The 23,000-nt window shown below is 44.0% G+C and overlaps 1 protein-coding gene across 2 annotated transcripts; it reads right to left on the bottom strand.

The window, feature by feature from the left end:
* Positions 1-89: 89 nt before the first annotated feature.
* Positions 90-22,573, bottom strand: LOC111217823 (phosphatidylinositol 4-kinase alpha-like). Of its 2 annotated transcripts, none has more exons than XM_022739804.1 (54): positions 22,433-22,573; positions 19,951-20,067; positions 19,767-19,860; positions 19,564-19,652; positions 19,126-19,198; positions 18,771-19,033; positions 18,604-18,670; positions 18,368-18,516; positions 18,194-18,259; positions 18,002-18,098; positions 17,711-17,902; positions 17,515-17,615; positions 16,189-16,318; positions 15,969-16,098; positions 15,785-15,880; positions 15,507-15,690; positions 14,895-14,995; positions 14,593-14,761; positions 14,024-14,074; positions 13,718-13,826; positions 13,463-13,599; positions 13,242-13,375; positions 13,072-13,154; positions 12,907-12,977; positions 12,688-12,812; positions 12,500-12,581; positions 11,517-11,600; positions 11,325-11,414; positions 11,098-11,217; positions 10,720-10,812; positions 10,282-10,438; positions 10,055-10,182; positions 9,800-9,958; positions 9,563-9,714; positions 9,333-9,440; positions 8,522-8,742; positions 7,346-7,501; positions 6,988-7,067; positions 6,682-6,881; positions 6,057-6,144; positions 5,802-5,969; positions 5,640-5,693; positions 5,387-5,507; positions 4,694-4,823; positions 4,528-4,598; positions 3,878-3,950; positions 3,590-3,770; positions 3,387-3,491; positions 2,900-3,025; positions 2,306-2,426; positions 2,063-2,222; positions 1,822-1,911; positions 979-1,062; positions 90-849 (listed from the first exon to the last, which is right to left on the bottom strand). In XM_022739804.1, the coding sequence occupies exons 1-54, from the start codon at positions 22,529-22,531 to the stop codon at positions 798-800; spliced, it is 6,381 nt and encodes a 2,126-aa protein (XP_022595525.1). In that variant the 5' UTR covers positions 22,532-22,573; the 3' UTR covers positions 90-797. The 2 variants fall into 2 exon arrangements, with proteins under 2 accessions (XP_022595525.1, XP_022595526.1); XM_022739805.1 differs by having other exon boundaries at positions 8,615-8,742.
* Between the last annotated feature and the right edge of the window lie 427 nt (positions 22,574-23,000).

The raw sequence follows: 23,000 nt of genomic DNA, 5'->3' as shown, positions 1-23,000 counted from the left end.
TCAGGAAAATAACAAAACCTGCCAATTTATTAGTAGAATAATTTTACTGCCTTTATCACAGCACTGAGATCTGGGATTATTCCTTTTTCGAGAGATTTTTTTTTAGAGATACCGGCGGCCATGTTGCTAATGCTACCGCTAGCAACCAGAAACAATCTATTAATTGTGCATTTTGATAATCTAAACAAACAACACACTTCCTGGTTGTGCGCAGTGGTGAAACGAACGATATTCTGCTTCGCGACAGCAGCGTCAACATTAACGCTACATGGGGAAAAGTTGTCTATTGCCACTTGATCATAGGCAGGTGACATTAATGAAATACTATAAAGTGCATAAAAGTGGAGGACAGCATAGTAACAAAATGATAACAATGATTTTAACAGCTGCTTTGACAAACACTATAAATATGGCTCCTGTTATGGCCGTCTTCCTCTAGTGTGACAGTTTAGTTCATGTTTGCTGAATAACAAATAACAGCATCAAGAAGAAAATACTTAAAGGGTGATTCAAATACCTCTTTTGGTTAAAGTCATAACATTGTTCTTTACTCTCAAGTGAAACAAAGAACTACTTTAAAACTCAGATGTACATTATAAAATCTGACAACTTACAGTAAAATTGGAGAACACGGATCAAAGTGCCACATTATTGTCTGTCTCGCAGGGAGCAGATTGATAAACAGATCAGCCCGGGGCCCTCCGTAAAAGGTGCATCCACCACCGTATTAAAATCACCTAAAAAGGAGGTTTGCATTGCTTGTGTAGAGACGTGTGTGTCGGACGTGCAGCAGATCCTCAGTAAGGGATTTGGTTCTGGTAATACTGCAGCATGTCGTACGTTTTGCTCCTGTAGAAAACAAGTCGGTGAAAATCTGTGAGTTGGAACCTCATGTCTACGTACGTCACAACAGCGTTACAGCTCATAACCGTGTTAGTGTTTCTGCATGATGTTAGTGTCGCGTTACATGTTTCTCACCTGCTACTGAGGAAACAGCTTTGGATGATTTTGATGATGAACGCTGCTGCTTCTTTCTCACTCATTTGTGGATTAAACCGTCCTCTGATTAAAAAACAAAAAATAACACATTAATATTTAAAGTTGCAGTGATTTTCCGGCCACTCGGGGGCAGTGGTACAAGTTTGTTTTTTTTTTGTGGTGAACATTTTAGCAAACAGTCATTTACTTACACCCACAGCAGAGAACGAGACGGAGCAGGACTATTGTTTATTTTCAGTCATGTTTCTGGCCACTTAGAAAAATATCCGTCTCTTTAGCTGCTAAATGCTCCGCAGTGTTCACCAGCTAGTTGCTAACTTTTGTTAGCACCTGTTTGGTGCTGGGCAGGAAGTGCTCAGGGGTTTTATAGTGAAAAACATCTGCAGGTTGAAAATGGCTGTAAGTAAAGTTCAGGTCTGTAAAACCAAAACAATGGGCTGAAAGATGTTAAACTGCTCAGAGGTTTAGCTGTGTTGGTTACTGGCAGTTTTTTCATCCATTGTTGACAAAAAATATTGAAAAACACCTTAAAACTCCCACAAATAAAACCAGATTTGAGAGTAGAACTATGATATTAGTTGCCACATACGGAAGCAAACAGACTTTTCTGGTGCTTCTCAGATTTTGAGCACTTGTTCCTATTCACTGAATGGTTACGGTGCGTACCATATAACTTAAACACCCCAGTTCAATTCCCGCCAAGGCCCCTTGTTGAACGTCATACCCCTCCTCCATTTCTTTCTGTTTTTCCACCATCAGCTGTTCTATAAAAGTGAAAATGCCACGTTGCTGACACACAGATTTCCTCCTGCATGAACTTACTTGAGGAGTTTAATGGTTTGTCCTCTGAAGCATGGAAGTCCAGTGTCCAGCATGAGGGTCACTAGGGAAACCACTGCATCCATGTAGGGTCTGTTTGAGCAGGAAGAAGTGAACAGTCAAAACAAATGAGGGACGACAAGGTTAAACTACGCTATGAAACTGTTTCCTTTGACTTTAATCTTCAAAACCAAACGTCTTCAGACTCTTTACTCCGACAACAGAGCCGGTTCCGGTTTCTTACCGCACAGCCAGGTATCCTCTGACACACATCTCCATGAACCATTTGAAAGGAGTGGCCTCCATCTTTCCTCCCATGATCATCACCATCTCATCCGTCAGCTTGATGTCCGGCTCCCAGCCCAGGTTCCCGCCGGGAGAGCTCTCAAACATGAAGCCAAAGTCTGGAGGAAGCAAGAGGAGACATGTAAACACACACAATCACCACTGCTGGGTGTCAAACCTATGAGTATATAGCACGCTGTACCGATGTGGATGAGGTGTCCCTTGCTGTCCAGCATGATGTTGCCGTTGTGTCTGTCTTTGATCTGCAGCAGGAACAGCAGGAGGCTGTAGGCGGCCATGCTGCGGATGAAGTTATATCGAGCCTGCAGAAAGAAAGGAGACGACACGATCGACTGAAACTCTGCTGCTGTTTATAAGTGACTGGATATTTAACAGTAATAACAACATGTAAGAACATGCAGCAGCCAGGTTTTGTTTCATGCCAACACAGTTTTATAGATCTTTTGCTGAATCAGTTCTTCTCTCCTTGTCAAATGGAAAAGCTGCTGCTCTCTGGTTCTCTGTTTTGATTCCCATGAATCAAAAGTAAGACGCATAAAAACCTTTTCTTCTGTCACCTCTAATATAAACTGACAGAATTTCATGATTTATAATTCTTAATTAGTTTTTACATTGTTTTAACTTATGAACTTTTTATTACTCACTCCTATTTGTATTTATAAAATGTTTTTATGTGCTTTGTGTTTTATTCTGTGTTTCTGCTTCGACACTTTCCAGCAGATCCTCAAACAATCATAAATAAAAGGGCGACAGCCAGTGGATAAAAACTCTGCACCTTCTGGAAGGCGAGGGTGGACTCGTCGCCGTACTGGTTGCGGAAGTAATCGTACATCCCGAAGTCCGTCTGTCTGCCGAGCTGGTCTCGGGACTTACAGTCTGGGATGCACTCAATCACGCCGCACTGAGGAGAAGAAGAGCAGTTCATAAAAACCTGAGAACAACGTTTAGTTTTTACAGCCTCATTGTCAAAGTTTTACCAGTGTAATTGTTCAGATATGGGGACACAACAAACAAACCACATGAGCGATCAGACTCATGTTTAATCCATTTATTGAAAGAAATTTACACCCAAACTGTCCGTGTGAATGTCCTCTATTACTGAGGCATTTTGGGTAATTTTTACACCTTCGTTTTTACCTGCAAAAACAAGCGTCTTCAGCCAGACTGCCCCCTCCTACCCTGATGTAAGTGTCTCCATGTCCCTATATCTCAACGATAGAACTGGTAAATAAAAAGTAGAGGTGTGTTTTAATGAGTCTTACCCCGGGTGCAGTGGCCACCACTCTGTATGGGAAGACAAACAGATCCAGGCCGACCAGCTGGAAGATATTCTTAAAAAGCCCAATGATCTGCAGAGCGAGCATATCCTGGAGAGAGGAGGGAAACGCAGGAGTGTCAGATATTTAATTACCCCTCCTCACTGACACGTTCCAGTAAATGTGAGTCATGGGAAAGTTGGGGACACCTGTCTGCAGTCATCTCCCACTTTAAAGATGGCGGCCTGCCAGCAAACCCTGCGTGATCCGTCTGGATTCTCCTCTCCGTCCTCCAGAGAGTCTGAGGGGCAGCGGAGACCCTCCCTCTCCAGTTCGCTCACGCCGCAGCGTTTCACCTTGAACTTGGCCAGGTAGGGCGCCTTGGCGGCACTGTGACGACAGGACACACACTCCCGTGAGGTGGAGGACACGGTATGAAACAGAAAAGTAGCACACCGCCCCCTCGACATGAAGCACGAGCTCAAATCTGACGTTACCTCTGCATGGGCGTTCCAGATTTGTAGTCAATGTCCAGCACGATAGCTTCAGGGTTACTCGGCAGGTAACAGCCTACAGAAACACACCAGAGCGTTTTTAGTTTCATAGCAGCAAATATTCACGTGTTCAAACTTAAATATCTTCAGTGTTTTTACACACAGGAGAAAATCAGACAGAGGAAAAAAACAACCACTCTCCATATGGAACAACTTTTTAAATCTGTGAAGGGAAAATATCTTTTATATCTCGACACAGATCATTTGTTTAAATAATGTGAGTAACTGAAAGAAGAACTGAACTGATAAAAGGGGATTTTCTGGAAATAATAATAAAGAGTTTGGGCTCAGTAACAGGTTTTCTTGTAGCAGCCAGGCTCATTTTACATAACTATTAAAACTATAGACGTATTATCTGACAAACATCACGGATGAAACATGTTAGAGAGTTTAGGACGTGAATTAACAGAATCTAAAAGAACATGTTGTTTTCTTTATTATTCACATAATCTGCTTATGTTTTCTGCTTTTTCTTTGTCCCTTTTTCTTCTTTCCATTTTGAAAAAGACTCGACCTGCAGCTTCCCTGCAGCTCAGTTACAGGTTGCTTCTTTATAATCATTTATCCAGACCTGCGGTGGACCAGCGCGTTACCTGGCTGGACTTTGATATCTGACAGAGCTTTGAGACAGGCTCTTTTTCTCTCCTCTCCCTTTGGAACCGGCCTGAAAAACAGAAAAACACATCAGGGGTTTAAATCGCAGTCAAACATCTCATCTTCCTTTTAGAGAGACGCTAAGGACTCGTAAAGTGACTGTACTTGATGATGGCGGACACGTTGGTGATCTTGTTGAAGAAGTCGAACTCCCTCTGGTAGAAGTCTTTGGCCGGACCCGACAGAGAGCCTGTGATCTCCTCCACCATCTGCTCCAGCAGCTCCCCGATGTCCGCTAACGAGGAACCAACAAGTGTGATTACATCGACTTAATATGATTTAATTAGGCCTGATAAGAGTTTTCCCATCAGGCAGAATAATCTAATTACACACTAACAAGAAAATATATCAGAGAATAACAAGAAATACGCAGCTGTTAGCCAGATGAGTGATTAATGCACACGTGGAATGACTGAATGAATAATTAATGCATCAATCTGCAATCTTACATTTCAATAACAACAAATATAAATAATGACTGTTGAATGAGTACAAAATCTTTGGGGTGTAAAATATATAATGGCATTAATACTGAACTGTTTGATGCTTGTTATTTTGAATCAGGGAGTGTGTAATGATCTTTTACAGCGTGCTGACGCGAGACTTTTACTGTTTTCAGTGAAAAAGGACAAAACTTTTACTGTAATAAAGGAATTTCAAGGTTAAACTCGAGTCTTTACAGTTCTGTGGATGGTGTTAATAAGACGCAGACACGCCTCTATTGGACCACAGCTGCATCCTCACACCAGGAGCTCTGCCATCAGCCGGCCTTCGCTCTGACGTCCAGTCTCTACTCACGGTCTTTGTGGTGTCCCTCCTCGTCCATGAAAATGTTGGTCTTCATGTTCCAGATGAACTGGTGGGCGAGGAGCTGAGACTTCTGCGCCGCCCACAGGATGTACTCTCTCACGTAACCCATCTGAGCAGGACACAGAGACGATTGAACTATTATCACAAGAGTTCCTATTCCTACTGTAGATCTTACAGCTTATCACAAATTACAGCAAGCTATTTTCTTTCAGCCTGTGAAGGCAGAGCTCTTAATGTTTACCTTATCGTAACGGAGAGCCTGTACAATTTGAGGAATGTAGAACAAGATGGCATCCTAAGAGGAGAAAGAACTTGATAAATATTAAAAGTTTCTGCGTCACAAAAGGGAAACAAACAAACGAGCAGACGCCGAGACACAAACTTCCACCGGTGTGTGACTTACCGGAGGAAAGGAGCGCAGCACCTTCACCCCGTACTGAGCAGTGAGAGGATGAGGAGGGTACATGCTGCTGAAGTAGGACAGACCGGTGGGCGGGTCGGCCGGGGCCCAGCACAGGATGTGGCTCAGCTCAGGGGAGTCGGCGTCAATGGTGTGCCACGTCACCAGGAACTGGTGGAACAGTAAAATAAAACTCTTGTTTATTCACAGGTTTCCAACGTTTAACAGCCGAGCCTCACGAGAAGAAAGTGATTTTACCTTGACGGCCTCAGGCACATCGCTGACTGCTCCGGGGTCCAGCCTCACCAGCCTGGTCACCTCAGCGACGATGGCGTCATTCTTAAACCTGGAGAACAAACAAGTAAAGAATCAACAACATGAGACATTTTTTTTGTCATTAAACGCACCATATGGAGTTTTCTTATAACAAATAAGAGCTGTGTTTACATTCAGTTAAAGTGGCAACAGAAAGCCAAAGAAAAACCGTAACTCCAGAAGAAAGAAAATCACATTTACATTTGTAATTACGCAAAATAGTAAAACGTGTATAAAGAGGAAAGGAGCTGCAGTTTTTGAATGCTAACGAATGAATCATTGTTTAGCTTTAGATCACAAAGGTTTCAGCTTCTACTATCAAGTTCTGAAGATAGTCATTTATCTTCGAACATAAATCCATCCGTAAGTCCTCTCCCAGGAAGCAACCCAACAGCAGCTTCTGGTCACAGCAGCAAAAACCCCCCGAGTGTACTGAAGTGAAAGGTGTGTTTTATTGTTGTTGGATTCAGTTCTCATTGTGCGTCAGTGTTACTTCTTCTTTCCTCGTGTTATATAATGTCACAGAAACAGAGAGAGAGAGAGAGAGAGAGAGAGAGAGGGTGAAAACCTTGTGGGGAGCTGCATGGCCAGGTACGGTGCGATGCTCCAGGCCAGGTTGACGTTGTCCTTCCACTGTTTCTCGGTGAGACTGATGTATTTGGATCTCCAGTTGGCGATGCTGGTCTCCACTGACTGCTCTGTGGCGATGGCCAGCTCCTGGGTGGAGAGCGGGTTGTACCACGTGGTCAGCCGTTCGATCTCGCTGGCCTGGAAAGACACACAGAGAGAGAGGGAGAGAGAGAGAGGAGAACGGTGATGATCAGGCGTCGGGAGTCAGATTCAGAACCAGGCGACGACGTTCTCAGAAACTCACCAGTAAGGCCAGCAGCAGAGTCCTGCGCTTCATGTAGTATTTGTGAAGCTGCGTCCCTCTGTTGCTCTTCTTGGACGTGCCTACGTGGAGAAGAGGTAAAGAAAGTTAAAACCACTGCCGGAAACCCACGTCATTTATTTTGTTACTTAAACAAATTTTCTAATTTGTTCAATAGCTCCAGACAAATATCGCAGCTTTAACTGAACCTTTGAGTTGAGATCGTTTACAGTGACTTTAAAAGTATAACCAGCCGAGCCCAGCTGCAAACTGAGCGTCGTGTTGTTGTTATTTGTGAAGTTTCCAGGTTCAACTTTCCAAATTCAAATTAAGAATCGTCTGTATTGAGAAAAAGCTGGACCTGATTTCTTGGACGTGGTGGACATGCCACTGGACAGCGGGTAGGTGTTGATCCATCCCTGGCTGCTCTGCTGGGAGCGAGAGCTGGAGTCCATGTTGCTCCTGAGGTCAGCAGCGTTCATCACTGACAGACTGTTCAAGGACGGGTCCTGATTATCTGTTCACATACAAATACATTCAGTACACACAATCTCTCTCTCTCTCTCTCTCTCTCTCTCTCTCTCTCTCTCTCTCTCTCTCTCTCTCTCTCTCTCATATTTTATTCTCTATCACACATTTCAACTTGCACAACTTGTCTCAGTCGAAAATCTGCATTTTGTTTCACATGGTAAATTCGAACACAGGTCAAGTTTCTTTTATACGATCAATATCATGACTTGTCAACAGTGAAAAACATCAATAATGTGATCGATGATGAGGGAGTGTCTGGAGAGCGAGATGAGCTGTTTCAGTTAGTCCTCTGCTGCTGTGATGGTCATGCATTTGCAGGGAAATCCAGTGTGGGATTTACATGTAGGTAGAAGTTGCCTTGAACCACTGATACTGGGTCAGATATTATTTTCTCTTGTTAATGCGCAGGTGGGCGGAGGGAGTGGGGGGTGGGGGGGGGCAAGGAGTCGATTAATCTGATCCAGGATCTGCGGTTAGAGGACTCGTCTACCTGAAGCAGTTCGATGTGTATGAGAATGAGACCATGTCTTTTCTCTGGGACGTCGGGAATGAGGAGGAGAGGATTTTCTGGGGTGGAAGAAAAAACATTTTTCACTTTGTAGTTTCTTCTTTTGAAACCAAATTGATCAGTCGAGGAGAGGGGCAGACAGGTGGGCTGACATGATGAATAATCATGCATCTTAACGCTGGCTGACAAATTTGCGCTTTTCCTCACGGCTGCTAAACATTAAAAAGGTAAAAAAAACAGGTTGATTGTGGTAGAAAAAACAAGCAAAATGCTTGAAAGAGTAAAAGAAAGAGGAAGAGATAAGTGTGAAAGTGAGAGAAAAGAAAGTGAGTGACCGAGAGAAGAAGGCAGAAAAACATAAAGGGAATCTAGATCGATATGACAGGTAGACGCCAGGATCTATCAGCAGCGCGGCGAGGGTGAAAAGCGTCAAATTTGTCAGGCGTAAAAGCATGCCCCTGCTGCGGTGCAGTCCGAGCTCCACCGCTTTAGGCTTACTTAAGATAGATATCGGAGAAGTGCTGGACACGATAAGCGATCCGAATATCCCGGCAGAGAGCGTGCTCGGGGCTGGGGTAGTACCAAGCTCACCGGGTGGGACCAAGTGGCACGCTGCCAGGTACTTCTTGTCGGACAGGATGCTGGCGTAGAAACGGATGATGATGCTGATGTCCTCGCGGAGACGCTTGTCACCTTGGGTGGGAAACTTTGGAGAGACGCTGCAGAGACAGAAAATGGAGAGTTTAGATTGTTTTCAGTGTGTTTATATTATCTCTTTGTGTAGTTCAGATTTCTCTGTGAGACATTAAAGGTTTGAGCTGAAAAGATTCAGACTGTCGAAGTCTGTCTCCAAAATGTCGACTATTTATGATCTAAGAAGAACGATATTATTATTATTATTATTATATTAATCTTTCTGATAATCCAGTGGATTTTTAAATTGTTCATTTAGTCTCAGAAAAACCCAATTTTTCACTGGACAGCAACAAGATAATCCAATGAAGGAATTTGATTGGTGCAAATAAATTTACAGGTAATTCTGGTGAATATTTTAACACTTTATATGTGAGCGTTTCCTGCTCTGATTTCTACTGTTGTGAATTCATTCTCTTTAGGTTTGGATGTTGTTTGGACAATATAAGTGATATGAAGACGTCATCCTGAGACGGACATTCGTCTGTATTTTCAGACATTTTAGAGACTAAAATATTTGTGGCCTCGCTGTAAAAAATAGCACACGAATGAATGACATGCATGTCGCACTGTAATGAGTGTGTGTGTGTGTGTGTGTGTGTGTGTGCGTGAGCACCTGAAGTAATCAAAGGCTGTGGAGTAGATCTTCTCTCGGAGCACGTTCCTCACAGTTGCATTGGTGACGACGTCAGAGTGGAGCAGAGCCAGACCCAGAGTCAGCAGCCTGGAGACAGAGGAACACACTCATTAAACACACAGTCATTCAACCTTTTTTTTAAATTTTTTTTATTAGATTCACAAATTGTCATGACACCCAAAGAGTAAACTGACATCAACTCTGCGTACCTGAAACGAGGTCCGATAGCAGCTACGTGGCGGTTGAGGCTGCTATTAGCCCCTCCCACGTTGAGAGACAGCGAGCGCTGAAGTAAACTGCAAAAGATCTCCACTTGATCGGCGCTGGAGTACTTGGCTATCTCAAACCTCTGGACTAGAAACTGGAGGAGAGGAGGCAGATAAAAGAGGCGGTTAGTGACAGCGGAGAAGGCGGTAACAACCCCGGCGGCGTAACGTGCGTCTGACCTCGATCCATATGTGGTGAGGGGTAACATCTGGAGGGCAGGGGATGGGCTGACTTTCCTCCGATGCCGCCAGAGGATCGGCCTCCACCTGAGCGTCCGAGAACAACCCCATCTTCAGCTCCACGGTCATCTGCCACGCCCCCGCCATCTCCCGCATGAACTAGGAACAGCCAGAGAGGAGATTGACGGTACGTTTACAACACAAATGCAAGAAGAAGAATTTAACAGAAAAAAAAAGTAATATATGACTACGTACCGGTACTTCAACTCCAACACGTGCTGCCAGCAGCCACTCCCAGCATGCAATAGCTGTTTCCATGCCGTGCTCTGTGAACATCTTGAGAGGAGACCAGCAGAGGTGGTGCAGCAGCTGAGGATCACAGTCTAAGGACGATGGCAGCAGTCAGACGACAAGTTCGCAGCCTGAATTTGGTCTAAGATATGATCAGTTTTTATCAACAGTAAGAGCAAAAAGAGTCAAACCTTTGGTGCTGATGAGCAAAGCCGCCAGTTTGAACATGGCCTCGGTGAAGGCCTCGGGCTGCGCCGAGTCCAAAGCTTCTCCCATCTGCTTGATCATCAGCCGGCTCAGATCGGACTGTCCTCGAACGGCCTGGGCGAAGTGGATCATACCTGAAACCTGCAGACAAAAGACCCGAGACATGAGCAGGAGAAAATTCTATTTATTTTCTATCAAGCTTAGAGTTAATGTCCACAGCAGCTGTTCTTCAGCAGCCACACTTCTCATTTCGTTCACTGACAGTTTTCATTTCGCAAACACTTATTAAATATAAATATAAATACAGTATTTATGTTTACTTTGAGAAAACTATGTAACAAAGAAGAACTGATTTGAATTCTGCTGTATGAAAGAGAGGGCGAGGGTAACCACGGTAACCGCTATGATCAGGTGGTTTTTACCTCTCCGGCGTATCTGTTCCTGAGGTTGAGGGAGGCCATGAAGTTGGAGTAGTCCTTCTTCACACAGGCCGGTCTCTCAGTCAGCTGAGTGGACTAGAGGTGAACAGGAAGAAGTAAAATGAAGCGTAAGAGTAATGACAACAGATAGAAAATGGTATCTTCTCTATGTATTCTGGCTCTACATCACAACCTCTTCGGCAAATTACTCTAAAATTATAATTCACGTGACGTCCCATAATGCTCTGCTCATGAACCGTCTCAGATTTCTTTGGGCTCCAACATAAATCCATGAAACAAAAATAAAATCTCAGTCTATCGCTGCCGACAAATGAAAGCATCAACAGGTTTTAGTGGATGAAAACTCAGTCGGTGTCTCACCCCCAGAGTCGTGCTCTGTCTGTTGTAACCGGCGAAGTGCAGGATGCTCTCTGTGGCCATGGCGAGGCCCGTGTGCTGGGAGAGACCCGACACCCAGATCTGATGTTTGTTCAGATACTCCTGGAAAACATCGCATGACGTACGGCGAGTTAAAACCACATTAAAGCCGCCACCGTGTTTATTTATCATCTGAGCTCCACATGTGAAGGTTTGGTGCTAAATGTTACCTGCAGGTGGGATTTGGTGACGGACGGAGCCCACTTCATCGCCTCCTTCAGGATCTCCCCGCAGCGAGCGGCGAAATCCTTCACTATGCTCTACAATTAAAGACGGGATAAATCCTGTACATGTGAAACAAGCACTTTTCTCACATTTATTTTCACGCTCTGATATCTGGGGTCTGTGAGAAACAACATTACCTCTCTGGCTTCATATGTATCCGGGACTGTGATCCTGTACGGCGTGTCTGGGATGTCGTAGTAAGGTTGATCTTTATGAATGTCCTGCAATGCAACACAAACGTCACTAACAATGTCATGGTACACACATGTAAAGACAGGATGAAAGAAAGGTGTTACAGTACTGAATAATGCAGTTTCTCAAACTTTTTCCGACCCAAAGACGAACTAACTCCCCGACACATCCCCTAAACCAATAGGCCAAACTCCTTCAGTCGTGCTGTGGGTCACCTGGGCCGGAGGTTTTCTGTTTGAGGCGTTTTAATACCTTCATTGGACGGGAGTAGATCGAGAGTAGGAGAATGACTGCAGCAAAAAGTCCGACTGAGCGACCGAGAGTCGAACCTGTGATTCGCCGCTCAGGAAATTATGATGTAGTGTGCGCCCTAACCGCTCTGGTACTGGGATCGTCCCTGACCTGGCGCAGAGTTTCAATTATCGACGACCCCTGCACCTCTCACACTGCACAACAGCAGGTGGTGCTATTTGTGTAGCATCAAAATGATCACACACGGATAAACACTGGTCGGACGTCATCAAACGCACCGTTATGTCGAAGGTTTCATTTGATTTTCGACCCGGTCTTAAACCACTTGTCTGGGATTGTGTCCGTTGCCGTGTTTGATAGTTAACAGGCTGATAACTGGTGACGTTTAGCACAATCCCAGGGCAGGCTAACCGTTAGCTTCATCCACCTTTCCTTTCTATTGTCACGCTGATCATTGTTGAGGTAAATCACAAAAAGTAAACCGTAAACTGCCGTAGCTGCAAAACAGTCCAACAACACTGCAAATAAAGTTTGATTGAATATTGAAAACAACACATGTACAATAATCACTACTGGGCTTTGTGGTCACTTGAGAAACACTGAATTTAAAAACATGATATTTGAACTAATTTCCTGTTTGAGGAAAGCTGGGACAGTGTGAATGACGATGACTTACTGCGCTGAGCGAGAGGGACAGCGTCTGCAGGATGTCCAACATGGTCTTCAGCACACGGCCGCTCCACAACAAGTGGGGGAAACTGAGGAGTGAGAAAAACACTGACGTTGACTTCACTGGGTATGAATCTGCATTTTAAAGAGTTTATAAATGAGAGTTAATGAGCCCGCATCTCTATGCGCTCTCACGTTTCAGCCAGGCCGGACAAATATTTGTCAGCCACTCTGCGGATCCTCTTGTGGATGTGGTTGAAGTTGACCAGGAGGAACTGAGCGTGGCGTTCCAGCTCCTCCTCGTGGCCTTTGGTTTTTGGCTGAAAACATGACATTTAATTAGGATACGCCGGGTAATGAAACACAGGGTCAGACGTGTGCCGAGTTCTTCTCAAGTGGAAACATCTCTCTTACTTTTTCAGCCATCATCTGCAGGAAGACCTCGAAGACCTTGTCACTGACAGCGATCACACACTGCATCATGCCTGGAAGGAATTGATTCAACATTAATCCAACAGCATTTGTTTTGTTTTTTTCTTTTAGAAAAGTCTCACATCTTTATTGTTTTCTTCTGCTCACCAGATTTATCTTTCTGTATTGCTCTATCTTCAAAGTATCGAAACATGACCTGGAAGCGATCAGAGTCCAGAGAACGCAGCATCCTGACGGAAACACGACAGAATAAAGGTTAGAATCACCGAACACAGTCGAGCACATGAGGCGACGTGTGCGTCATCATGTCGGCTTACCTCATGTACTCCAGTCTGTAAACGGACAGCAGATACGTGGACATGGCGAAGTCCAGCTTGTTGATGAGAGCGGCCACCTCAGGAGGAGGATCCAGCAGGTTGATGATGGTGCTGCGCAGGTCATTCAGCTCCGCCTAAAGTTCAGCAATCAACCATAAACCAGTGTCAGAACATGTATCGTGTGTGCGTGTGTGCGTGTGTGTGTGTGTGTGTTCTCATACCGGGGTGACAGTGTCGTTCTTCAGTGCAGAGTTGTACTGCAGCTCTGAGCGTAAAGGTTCTCCACTGGGAAACGTGAGCAGCGGTGATTTGGTGGCAATCTCACAGACTCCTTCGTACCACTCCTCCGGCCACAGACCTGAGGACGTCAACAGCAACAGATCGTGATGTTTCAACCGAGTATGACGCGTTTGAATTTTCAGAAGCGGGGGGGGGGACAGAAAGGGACAGAATATCAGCGAGCAAGCTCTTTCTACCTGAACCCTCCACTGCAAATCCCATGACGACAGAGTAGAGCCAGAAGTCCCTGAAGAGCTTCTGCAGACGTGGCTTTGCTTCCTTAATTGGTGGCAACCTCCTTGTCAGCTAACAGCAGAAGAAGAAGAAGAGAGACAGAACAGATCTCAGTGGATAAAAACTTAACTAGCATTTGTACATCTTCATTTATATTTCTTATATTTGCCTTCACTGGCCCAAACAAAAAGACACGTTAACAGACTAAATCTTGTTACTAATGTAGGTAAAGCCAAACTGAAACTGTCGTGAACATCCAAACCAATTACCACTGCAATAACTGGAATTAGGACACCGAGGTTTCCAGCACTGCTCGAAGCCTGGAGAGACAAAGGAGAGAGAGGCAGAGCCGAGTTAGACCTCTACTGACACATTCAGGCCATCGGTCGCACCTCTCAGGTTGTATTTATCTTTTTCTACATGGAGAAAACACAAAAAATGACTTTAAACCTATAAAAAAAAAACATTCTTCAGTAAACCCTCAGCATAGGAAAGCGTGAGCTCTAAGAAGTCAGTGTACGATAATCTCTTATTAAGTGATTTGGCGATTGAATGGATCTTAACAAGAAAGCAGGAAGTTGATGAAGAGAAAGGTTGAAAATACAGAAAGCTACAGGATATTACATCTGGGATGTGCACTTGCATGTATTAGTTTGGTTGATGTTTCTCTGCACTGCGGCAAAAGTAAAACCAGGACAAACTTTTTACTGGACTACATTGTTGTGGTTCTTTCTGCAGCACCCACATGTCCTAACAGTGCAGCTGCATCGCTACTGTATTTGTAGTACTATGTGCATGTGTGTGTGTGTGTGTGTGTGTGTGTGTGTGTGTGTCATACCTTCAGAGCTGGACCTTTGTCTGAGGCTCTCTCACTGGCTCTCTTCCCCTCTAAGCCCAGCTGAACAAAAAGCTCCAGCAGGTTGACCAGCAGCTCGTCGACCATCTGCTCGGCCTGAACGTTCGCTGCTATGTTGCCCAGAGCGTTTATCACAGCCAAGGAGCAGTGTCTGTACGGAGAGGAGGGAACGTTCACTTACTCAATGCTCAGGACACAACTGGGAATGACGCTCGTCTGTGAGCAGGAACACGCTCTCACACTTTCTCCTGTAGTCAACAACTCTAGAAGAAGGCGGTGCTCACCTGTATCCATGGTCCTTGTAGTCTTTGGTAGAGTACACCATGGAGCTGGCCTTGACACTGATCTGCTGGAACAGATTCCACACCTCCTGGTAGATGTATTGCTGAGGTGAAAGAAAAAACAAAAACTAGAATCACCGCCTTGTGGTTGTTTCCGCCGACAATCAGCCGAGTTGCAGGAAATATGGTCAAAATCCTGAGTTATAGCGTTGAATAACAGCAGGAAGTGTTTTTGCAGAACATTATGATGTCACAGTGAAGTTGACCTCTGACCTTTTGGATATAACATGTCATCACTTCATTTCATCCTTACAGACATTTGAGCTAAATTGTGTCATAATCAGTGAATGAATTTGTGATTTATGGCCAAAAATGTGTTTTGTGAGGTCACAGTGACCTTGACCTTTGACCTTTGACCACCAAATGCTAATCAGTTCATCCTTGAGTCCAACTCAATGTTAGTGCCAAATCCTAAGAAGTTTCCTCAAGGCGTCACTGAGATATCGCCGTCACAAGAATGGGACGGAAAACAGAAAACATAAAGCCTCAAAAACAAGGGATTAAATGAACTGACACAGTTTTAATGAACAATAGAGAAGTTAAATAAAAACTCACATTGCCTGTGATGACCATGCAGCCCAGCTGGTCTATGATGAGGACGTCGAGCTGGGAGGGAGGCTGACAGAACTTCTGCTGCAGGATCTGGAGGATGGGTTCCATCACTCTGGGGGTGTCCCGCAAGGCCACAGAAATGTGACCCAAAGCTCTGATGGTGTGGTCAGGGATCAGGTGGGCATCCCTTTTGGGGGAGAGAGGGGAGAGTGTAAATACTCCCTCAAAAATGAAAACCTTTCATTCTCCTCAGAGTCGGTGTGACAGGAAGCTGGACTCACTTGTCATTTTCCTGATAGATGTAGAGACGGTTGGAGAGACTGGCGAGAAAAGCCTCCACGATGACATTATCCATAGTCAGTCCTGCTTTCAGGCACCTGAGGGCAGACGGAGAGGCTGGAGTTATGGCTGTGTTGATACTAGCGTGTGCGTATGCTGCACAGGTGTGTCGGCGGGTGCGTTCACCTGCAGATGTTGTCTATGGAGATGTCCCGCAGCTGCTCGTACATGGAGGGCTGGCTCTTCTTGCTAGAATTGGTGCTGAGTGTTGACTGGGAGTGTTCGTTCGTCACGTGGATCTTTATCTCACCACCACCTTGGAAAATGATTCATTTGTAAGAAAACGTTGAACTGGAATAAAATAAAATAAAAGACTGGAGCTGAGTGTTACTGTTACTGCTGTTACCTGGAGTGTACTGGCTGTGGTATTTGTACAGCTTCACCAAAACAGGAGAGGGCACCACCAAGAAGTCTCTCAGTGACATGGTGACGGAATGAGCCACCACAGGGAAGCGCTCACACAAACGACCCAGACCCTGGACACAAACACAGACTTTGTGAGTCCCTCGTGAAATGCAAGTGTCTTCGCCAGTTTCAGACCGACACAGTTGTCAATTTCCCGCCCAGCGCTCACATTGCTCAAATAGCAAATACACTTGCGCCCGTCTGCGCGCCCTTAGAATGAGGTGTGGACAGGCACATTGTTGGTGCATTGCTATCTTGGGGCAGTGGCGAGCGGCTGACCAGCAGAAACCTGGTCTGAGGTGAGTGTCGCAGGTTTTTCTCTGTTAGTTTAAGGAGCATTATCAAGAGAGTAATATGTGCCTACACAGACGGAGCCCAACGTGCCTCATATGTACGAGCAGAGTGTGTCACAGTGTTTCCCATTCATCACAAAGACTAAATGTGTCCACCACAGTTTCATAATGAACTGAAAATGTGATTACACTTATAATAAAACATAAAAGACGTCTAATGATTTGTGTTGTTGCAGTCTGCAGTGCATTGATTCACTCAGCTCTTCCTTTCCCCTCAGGTTGCACACAGCTGCTGTGTGTGTGTGTGTGTGTGTGTGTGTGTGTGTGCGTGTGTGTGTATGTGTGTGTGTGTTTATCAGGACTGGACTCACTGGTCAGTCACAATATTTAATCAACACACCACAAATAGAATCTAACTCTGTGTGAAACACTGTGCATTTATATTAGCAATCCACAAAGCTGCAGAGACACCTGGCTTTTAAAGGGAATAGGAGCTGGCACTGTGATTTGTTTATTGCATGTTACGCCCAAAACACTCCCAGGGATAATTAAGAGACTTCCTTTGAACCATGTGCCTGGAGCAGCAACTGATTTTTCTGTCGTTAAAATAGCAAAAATGATATGGACACGCCCTGAATGCCACACGCTTTAGACTGCGTGCTTTGGACTGTTAAAATAGAGTCCTTAGTCTTGTTTCTCCATCATACAGGTAATGAATAACACTGACAGATTCATTTGAAAAAAGTGGCAGCCTAAATTTCTACCCATTAAACAAATGACTACTCGTTAGCCAAGAGATTGTTGCAACCCTGGCCTGATTAACAGAAACTCAAAGAGAGCTCAACTACTCTTTATCTGTGCTGTCAGTTTTCAGTTCAGCCACACACGTCATGCACATGTGATACACATATAACTTTCTTTTTCTTATGTAGCTATTAAAAGGGAAGCTGGCAAGACAAGCAGCAAACTGTTACCTGTAAGCAGCAGATGAGGAGGGGCATGTGAGCGATGATGACTTTGCTGGACGTCTTCGACTGCAGCTTCTCTGACAGTTTGGTGCAAAGGTTTTCAGCTCCTGGTGAAAACATTTTTTGGGGAGAAAACAGAGAGACTTTGCAGAGATGACTCCTAACACGGATCACTTCCTGTCTGAATGAACCACAGTCTCACCCTGCTCCTCGGTGACAGCCCACACCATGAGGTCCACACAGGCAGCGTTGGCCTGGCAGCGCAGTTTGAGCGGGCTCAGCTCGCTCTGGAGGTACTCCACGTCGTGCAGGATCCTCTGCAGCTCCGACTGGCTGCTGCTGAACTGCTCCAGCACAAAGTCGTGAACCTCCTTCACGTAGTCCGTCTGCAGGTCTGGTGGACGCAGAAAATACATCATTATTTCTTTACTGGCTTTAAAATTTCGTAATAATAATAATAATAATAATAATAAAGAGAAACTGGATTCTTTACCTTTCAAATTGTACAGGGTGTCTCTCAGCATTTTGAATATGGCTACATACAGAGGGTCACTGAAGGTTTTGTAGTACAGATGAAGTCCAGGATTCAGCTGCCGATGATGAAACAGAAATGTATTAATGAACCAGATGTGTAAAAAAAAAAAAAAAGAATAGAGAAACATCTGCAGTGATTTCAGAGTAATACCTCGATAAGTTCTGCCAAGGCGTCATCCAGTGATTTCAAAAACGTCTCAGACACAAATTGTTCAACCTATCAAGAGAAAGAGGTAAAAGTTTTTTCATGCATGTTCTTTCCATACACGCTAACTACATGTATGTGTTTCGATGTATTTATTGTGTCGCTGTGGTTACGGCTGACCATGTGGAGGAGCTGTCTGAGCATATCCAGAGGGACGTGAAACTCTCCAGAGCTGCTTCCGGTGAAAAGAGGCGAGACAGAGAAGCTGGAGCTGATGGTGGAGAAGTAGTAGTCAGGGTCCACTGCGCTGCCGTCGGGGAGGTATGAGCCTGAAGGGCGGAGAGCGTGTTCTTCAGCAAGTCGTTAATGTTTCCTGAAAGGCCAACGGGCTCAGCTGCTCCTGCTAATGCACTTACCTTCAAAGTACTGTGCAGAGGGATCAGCAGGCAAGCTGGGGGTCAGGCCTCCTCTCTCTGGACTGGCCTAAAAACAAAAGGAAAAATGTGGAAACATGTGGCTCTGCTTCCTCCGCTTCACCACAGGTCATTATGTTTGTCATCTTGTGTTATTTAACTATTAATACCTGTTGTGACACGCTGGACACGGAGGAGCCTTTGCGTCTCAGAGTGTCTCCCTGAAACACCGTGAGCAAAGAGCTCGGCAGGATGGAACGGAAGTCGTTGAAGGACCTCCGGCGGGAAGCGTCGCTGTCGTCGCCTGTAGGCAGCACAGGAGCGACCGGTCGAGGGAACAGCTTGGACAGAAGAGACTCGTCGGTGTTGCTGTATCGGCCAAACGCTCGGGCGACGCCGAGCAGCGTGGGAACAGTGTACCTGCACAGGTATTCTGCAGGGAGATACACAGAAAGTAGAATATATCTAAACCAATAACAGCTGAGAAACATACAGAGGAAGATTTAGTGTTTGTTATGTTGGTACCTTTATCGTGAGCCTCTGGATCCTTGCAGATATCTTGCAGCACCTGCATAATGTCCATGACCGCCTCCAGGATCTGTCAATGTTAGATCATCACATAAACATGCACATATCACCACCCACATCAGCAAGATACTGGAACATGGACAAGAGCAGGTGGATGACTTCTTCCAGGATATACAGAAAGTCACATAAACATCTGAGATACTCAATAAACACAGGTCCAGCTCTGCAATTCTATCTGGAACATCTGCTGTATATTCATTTACTTGTCATCAACCACAGAGCAGTGTTTCTGTTGACAGAGGAAACCTTTTCAATAAGACTGATAAAATCAAAAAAGGAAAAGTTGTAATGTGCGGTGATGGATTCAGCTCAGGCCTGGTTCATCTCAAACGAGCCTAATATCTAGCTCGATCACACGGTGATGCAAACACACACCTGTCCTCGTAAGGTCTCATCACGCTGAGCGACATCTGAGAGCAGCGTTACGAGACAAAAGCTGAAGTTCTCTGCAACAGGAAGGGCTTCTGCAAGACAGGAAGTTCACCTAATGTCATTAAACTGCACAATCAATGATATTAAAACACATTGCTGCACAGCTGAGGATTATACATTTATCATCATCACAGGTGTATCTTTACCTCTAGATTTGCGTTCTGAGCTTTCTTCAATCCACTGAACTTTAGGAATCCCTTTAAGCAACCCGAGAAGGTAAGGGACGATAGCATCTTTGTGCTGCAACACAAGCGGAGGGTTACCACTGCTATATCAGCCTCAGAAACAAAAGTACCACAAAGTGAAGAGGTGAGCAGGTATGATGTTTACCTGCAGGTTTGACTCTACTAGGAAAATGCCCAGTGCAATGACAGCATCTCTCCTCCTCTCATCCAGCTGGAAGACTCCTCTGAAGTCCACAGGGCACATGCATTGTAGCTTCTGGACCTGTGGGAGGACGACACGTGGTTCACAACTCAGATGTGCTGAAAGCTTTATCTTTAATGCCTCTATTTAGATAATACGATCTGCTTCAGTGGTACAGAATTTACCTGCCCACTGGGATTAAAAAGACTCATCAATCATGTCTACTTCCATTAGCAATAATGATTTTGTCGGCCTAAATGGGCTTCAGGAATCGAGCCAAAATCCTGCCTCTGGCATTAATTAGCCTAATGCTAAAGGGCCAGACGTGAGCTCAGAGAGGGATTAACAACCATTTAAAAAGAGAGAGTGAGACCACAGTCCCTACATGTTTTATCTGAGATTCTTTTAATAATTCAGGATGATGATAATTATGCAGGATAAGGGGCCATGAAGGACATTTTCTGACCTATTCTGATCTATTCTGATCACAGTGGAAAAGTATCAACACTCAATTTCAAATGATCATGTCAAACACAGTGATGTTTCTCAGTACCAAAACAGTAATAAAATACATTAGAAAAGGACTTTGATTTTCAGCTCAACCTGGACACAACCTAAAAATCCTAAAAATCCATAGGCTGTTCTGACATCCATTGAAGGAGGCTATCGCTATTGAAGTTTTCCCTCTTCAAAAGTACAATCAGCTGGCACTTTAACAATGTCTCTCAGAGGTTCTGGGCAACTATAATAGGTATTTTCTCTATTTTCTCACAATTAAAAGACAAAACAATCAAGGAATTAATCTGGAAAATAACCAGCAGAGTAATCGATAATGAAAATTATCGTTAGCTGCAGTCTCATGTAGGTCAAAGAGATGGCTGACACTATATTTAATGTGTGCTCATACCAACCTTAGACAAAACATGAACTAACGAGACTGGTCACTTAATCTTACAGGTTCCGCAAACTGACAAATTCCATTTACATATGAATGCAATGTGTTGCCTGCTCATTGCATTATTGCTATCATAGCACTTTCATCATACAACAAACTTCCTGTTTAACATTTCCCCATTTTCAATCTCAGTGGGTGTCTTCTCTGGTCAGTTCAACTTCTGATTGCACTTCAGAGGTTTTTCAGAAGATAAAACTTCCCTCATTTCTCTAAATTATGATGGTGATACAGAGTTTAACCTTCCCTTTGTCACGGCCAGATTAATTAATTACTTTGTAGTTCCCAGCAAACACAATGCACATAGCACAGTACAGACGGCAGCTTTATTCCACACTATGCCTGGCCCAAAGGTTTTCTGTATGTAACTTAGTTTGTGATCATTTAATGAGAAACAGCTTTATTTAATAAAATGCACCAGTGTGAGAATAATATCAACAAAAATAATAAAGGTGTTAGAACTAGATTTTGACACAGGGCTACGACATTACATAATAATGCAGGGGACAGTTAATGTTTTACTTTAGTTTAATTACAAAAAAGCAACTAGCACACAGTGATCATGGGATTTATGAGTCCCCGGGCAGCAAAATATTCCCATTAAAGCTGCAACAGTTACTTTATTTATCAATTAGTGAATCGACAGAAAACTATATTGATAATGGATTAACTGTTTGATTATCTTTTTGAAGCACAAATGCCAAACATGATCTTGCTCCAGCCTCTAAGAATCTTTTAGATCAAATGATAAATTGATGCATCAAGGAAATAATTGATTAGACCAAGAAAGGCAGTGCATTCTAGCACTTACACTGTATTACTAATCTGTGGCATTTTTGCTTGAAATAAAATGGATTAATAGATTAACAAATCATTTGAGATTAATTTTCTGTTGATCAACTAATGGACTAAGTGTTGCAGCTCTATAATGTAGTGTTGGGTGGCTGAGAATTTAATGACAGAGGACTGTAGCACTTCTTTGTCATAATAAAGAATAACACATCATGAAGATCTGAGTTTTCCAGCTTGTGTTTCTATGAAAATGAACAGACAACAACAAAGTTTGCATTAGCAACTGTTCCCTACGCCGTCCCGTCTGAATGACAGTCAAAGAGCTAACAAGATAGAAAAACACAATAATTTCAAAGGGAAAATGTAGAAATGATGTGGCGGCTTTTCTTCCTTTAAAGTCTTTAACGTTAACCTAGGGGAAGATTAAGTACAGGTTCAAAACAGCTAACGTTAGCCGACGTTAGCAAAGCTTCGAAGTCAGATAAAGATCTCTGTTGGCTCGAGTTCGCTGTTAAATCACAAAATGACAACGTCAATCAAACACGGACACGACAAACGACATGTTTACTGTGTTTTCGGATGTGTAACAGAGAGTTCACGGGAGGAAAAGCGAAGTTACAGACGGGCCTCGGTGTCTCGGACAGTTTGACAGGTATTAGCTCGTTACTGCCGTTAGCCGTCGCCGTGTAACTGTAACGTTACCTTTTCTATCGGTGCCTGCCGGTGAGCCGCCAACGACCGAGCCAAAGACAGGACGGTGTTGAAGTAAAATCCTCTGTTTCCTCCTCCATTGAGAGACATGTTTTAAAGATGCCCTAATGCTGCTGTACAAACACAGACATCTTTCATTCGTCCTGAGGAGGAGTCCGGTCCGCACTGACAACTACGGCAAGCGCAGAGTCCCAAAGGCGCGAAGCAAGGTCACGACGCAAAAATGCTAAAAAACAGCAAATACTATAATCAGAATAAATGAGACCAGTGTCCATTTTGTGAAATTTCAAACTTTCATCTGTATTTAGCATTATAAATATAGTAAATTGAATAAATAATAATCATTCCCAAGTATTTAAATATTTCACATAGATAAAATTAACTAATACATGTATATTTATAAATGTTCTTTCAGAATAAGATACCACTGAATAAGGAATAAGGATTTTTTTAAAAGTACAATTAGCAGATATTTATCTCTGATTGGCTATTCCTTCTCTATGCAGATATGATGTTGCTTGAAAGTGACTTTTACACTTGGCCATAAGTAGGAGGATGT

The sequence above is a fragment of the Seriola dumerili genome, unplaced genomic scaffold (genome assembly GCF_002260705.1).
Source record: "Seriola dumerili isolate Sdu_G_001 unplaced genomic scaffold, Sdu_1.0 BDQW01000047.1, whole genome shotgun sequence".
Lineage (NCBI taxonomy): Eukaryota > Metazoa > Chordata > Actinopteri > Carangiformes > Carangidae > Seriola > Seriola dumerili.
Note: the sequence above shows the minus strand (reverse complement) of the source record. Positions and strands in the feature narration are given on the sequence as shown.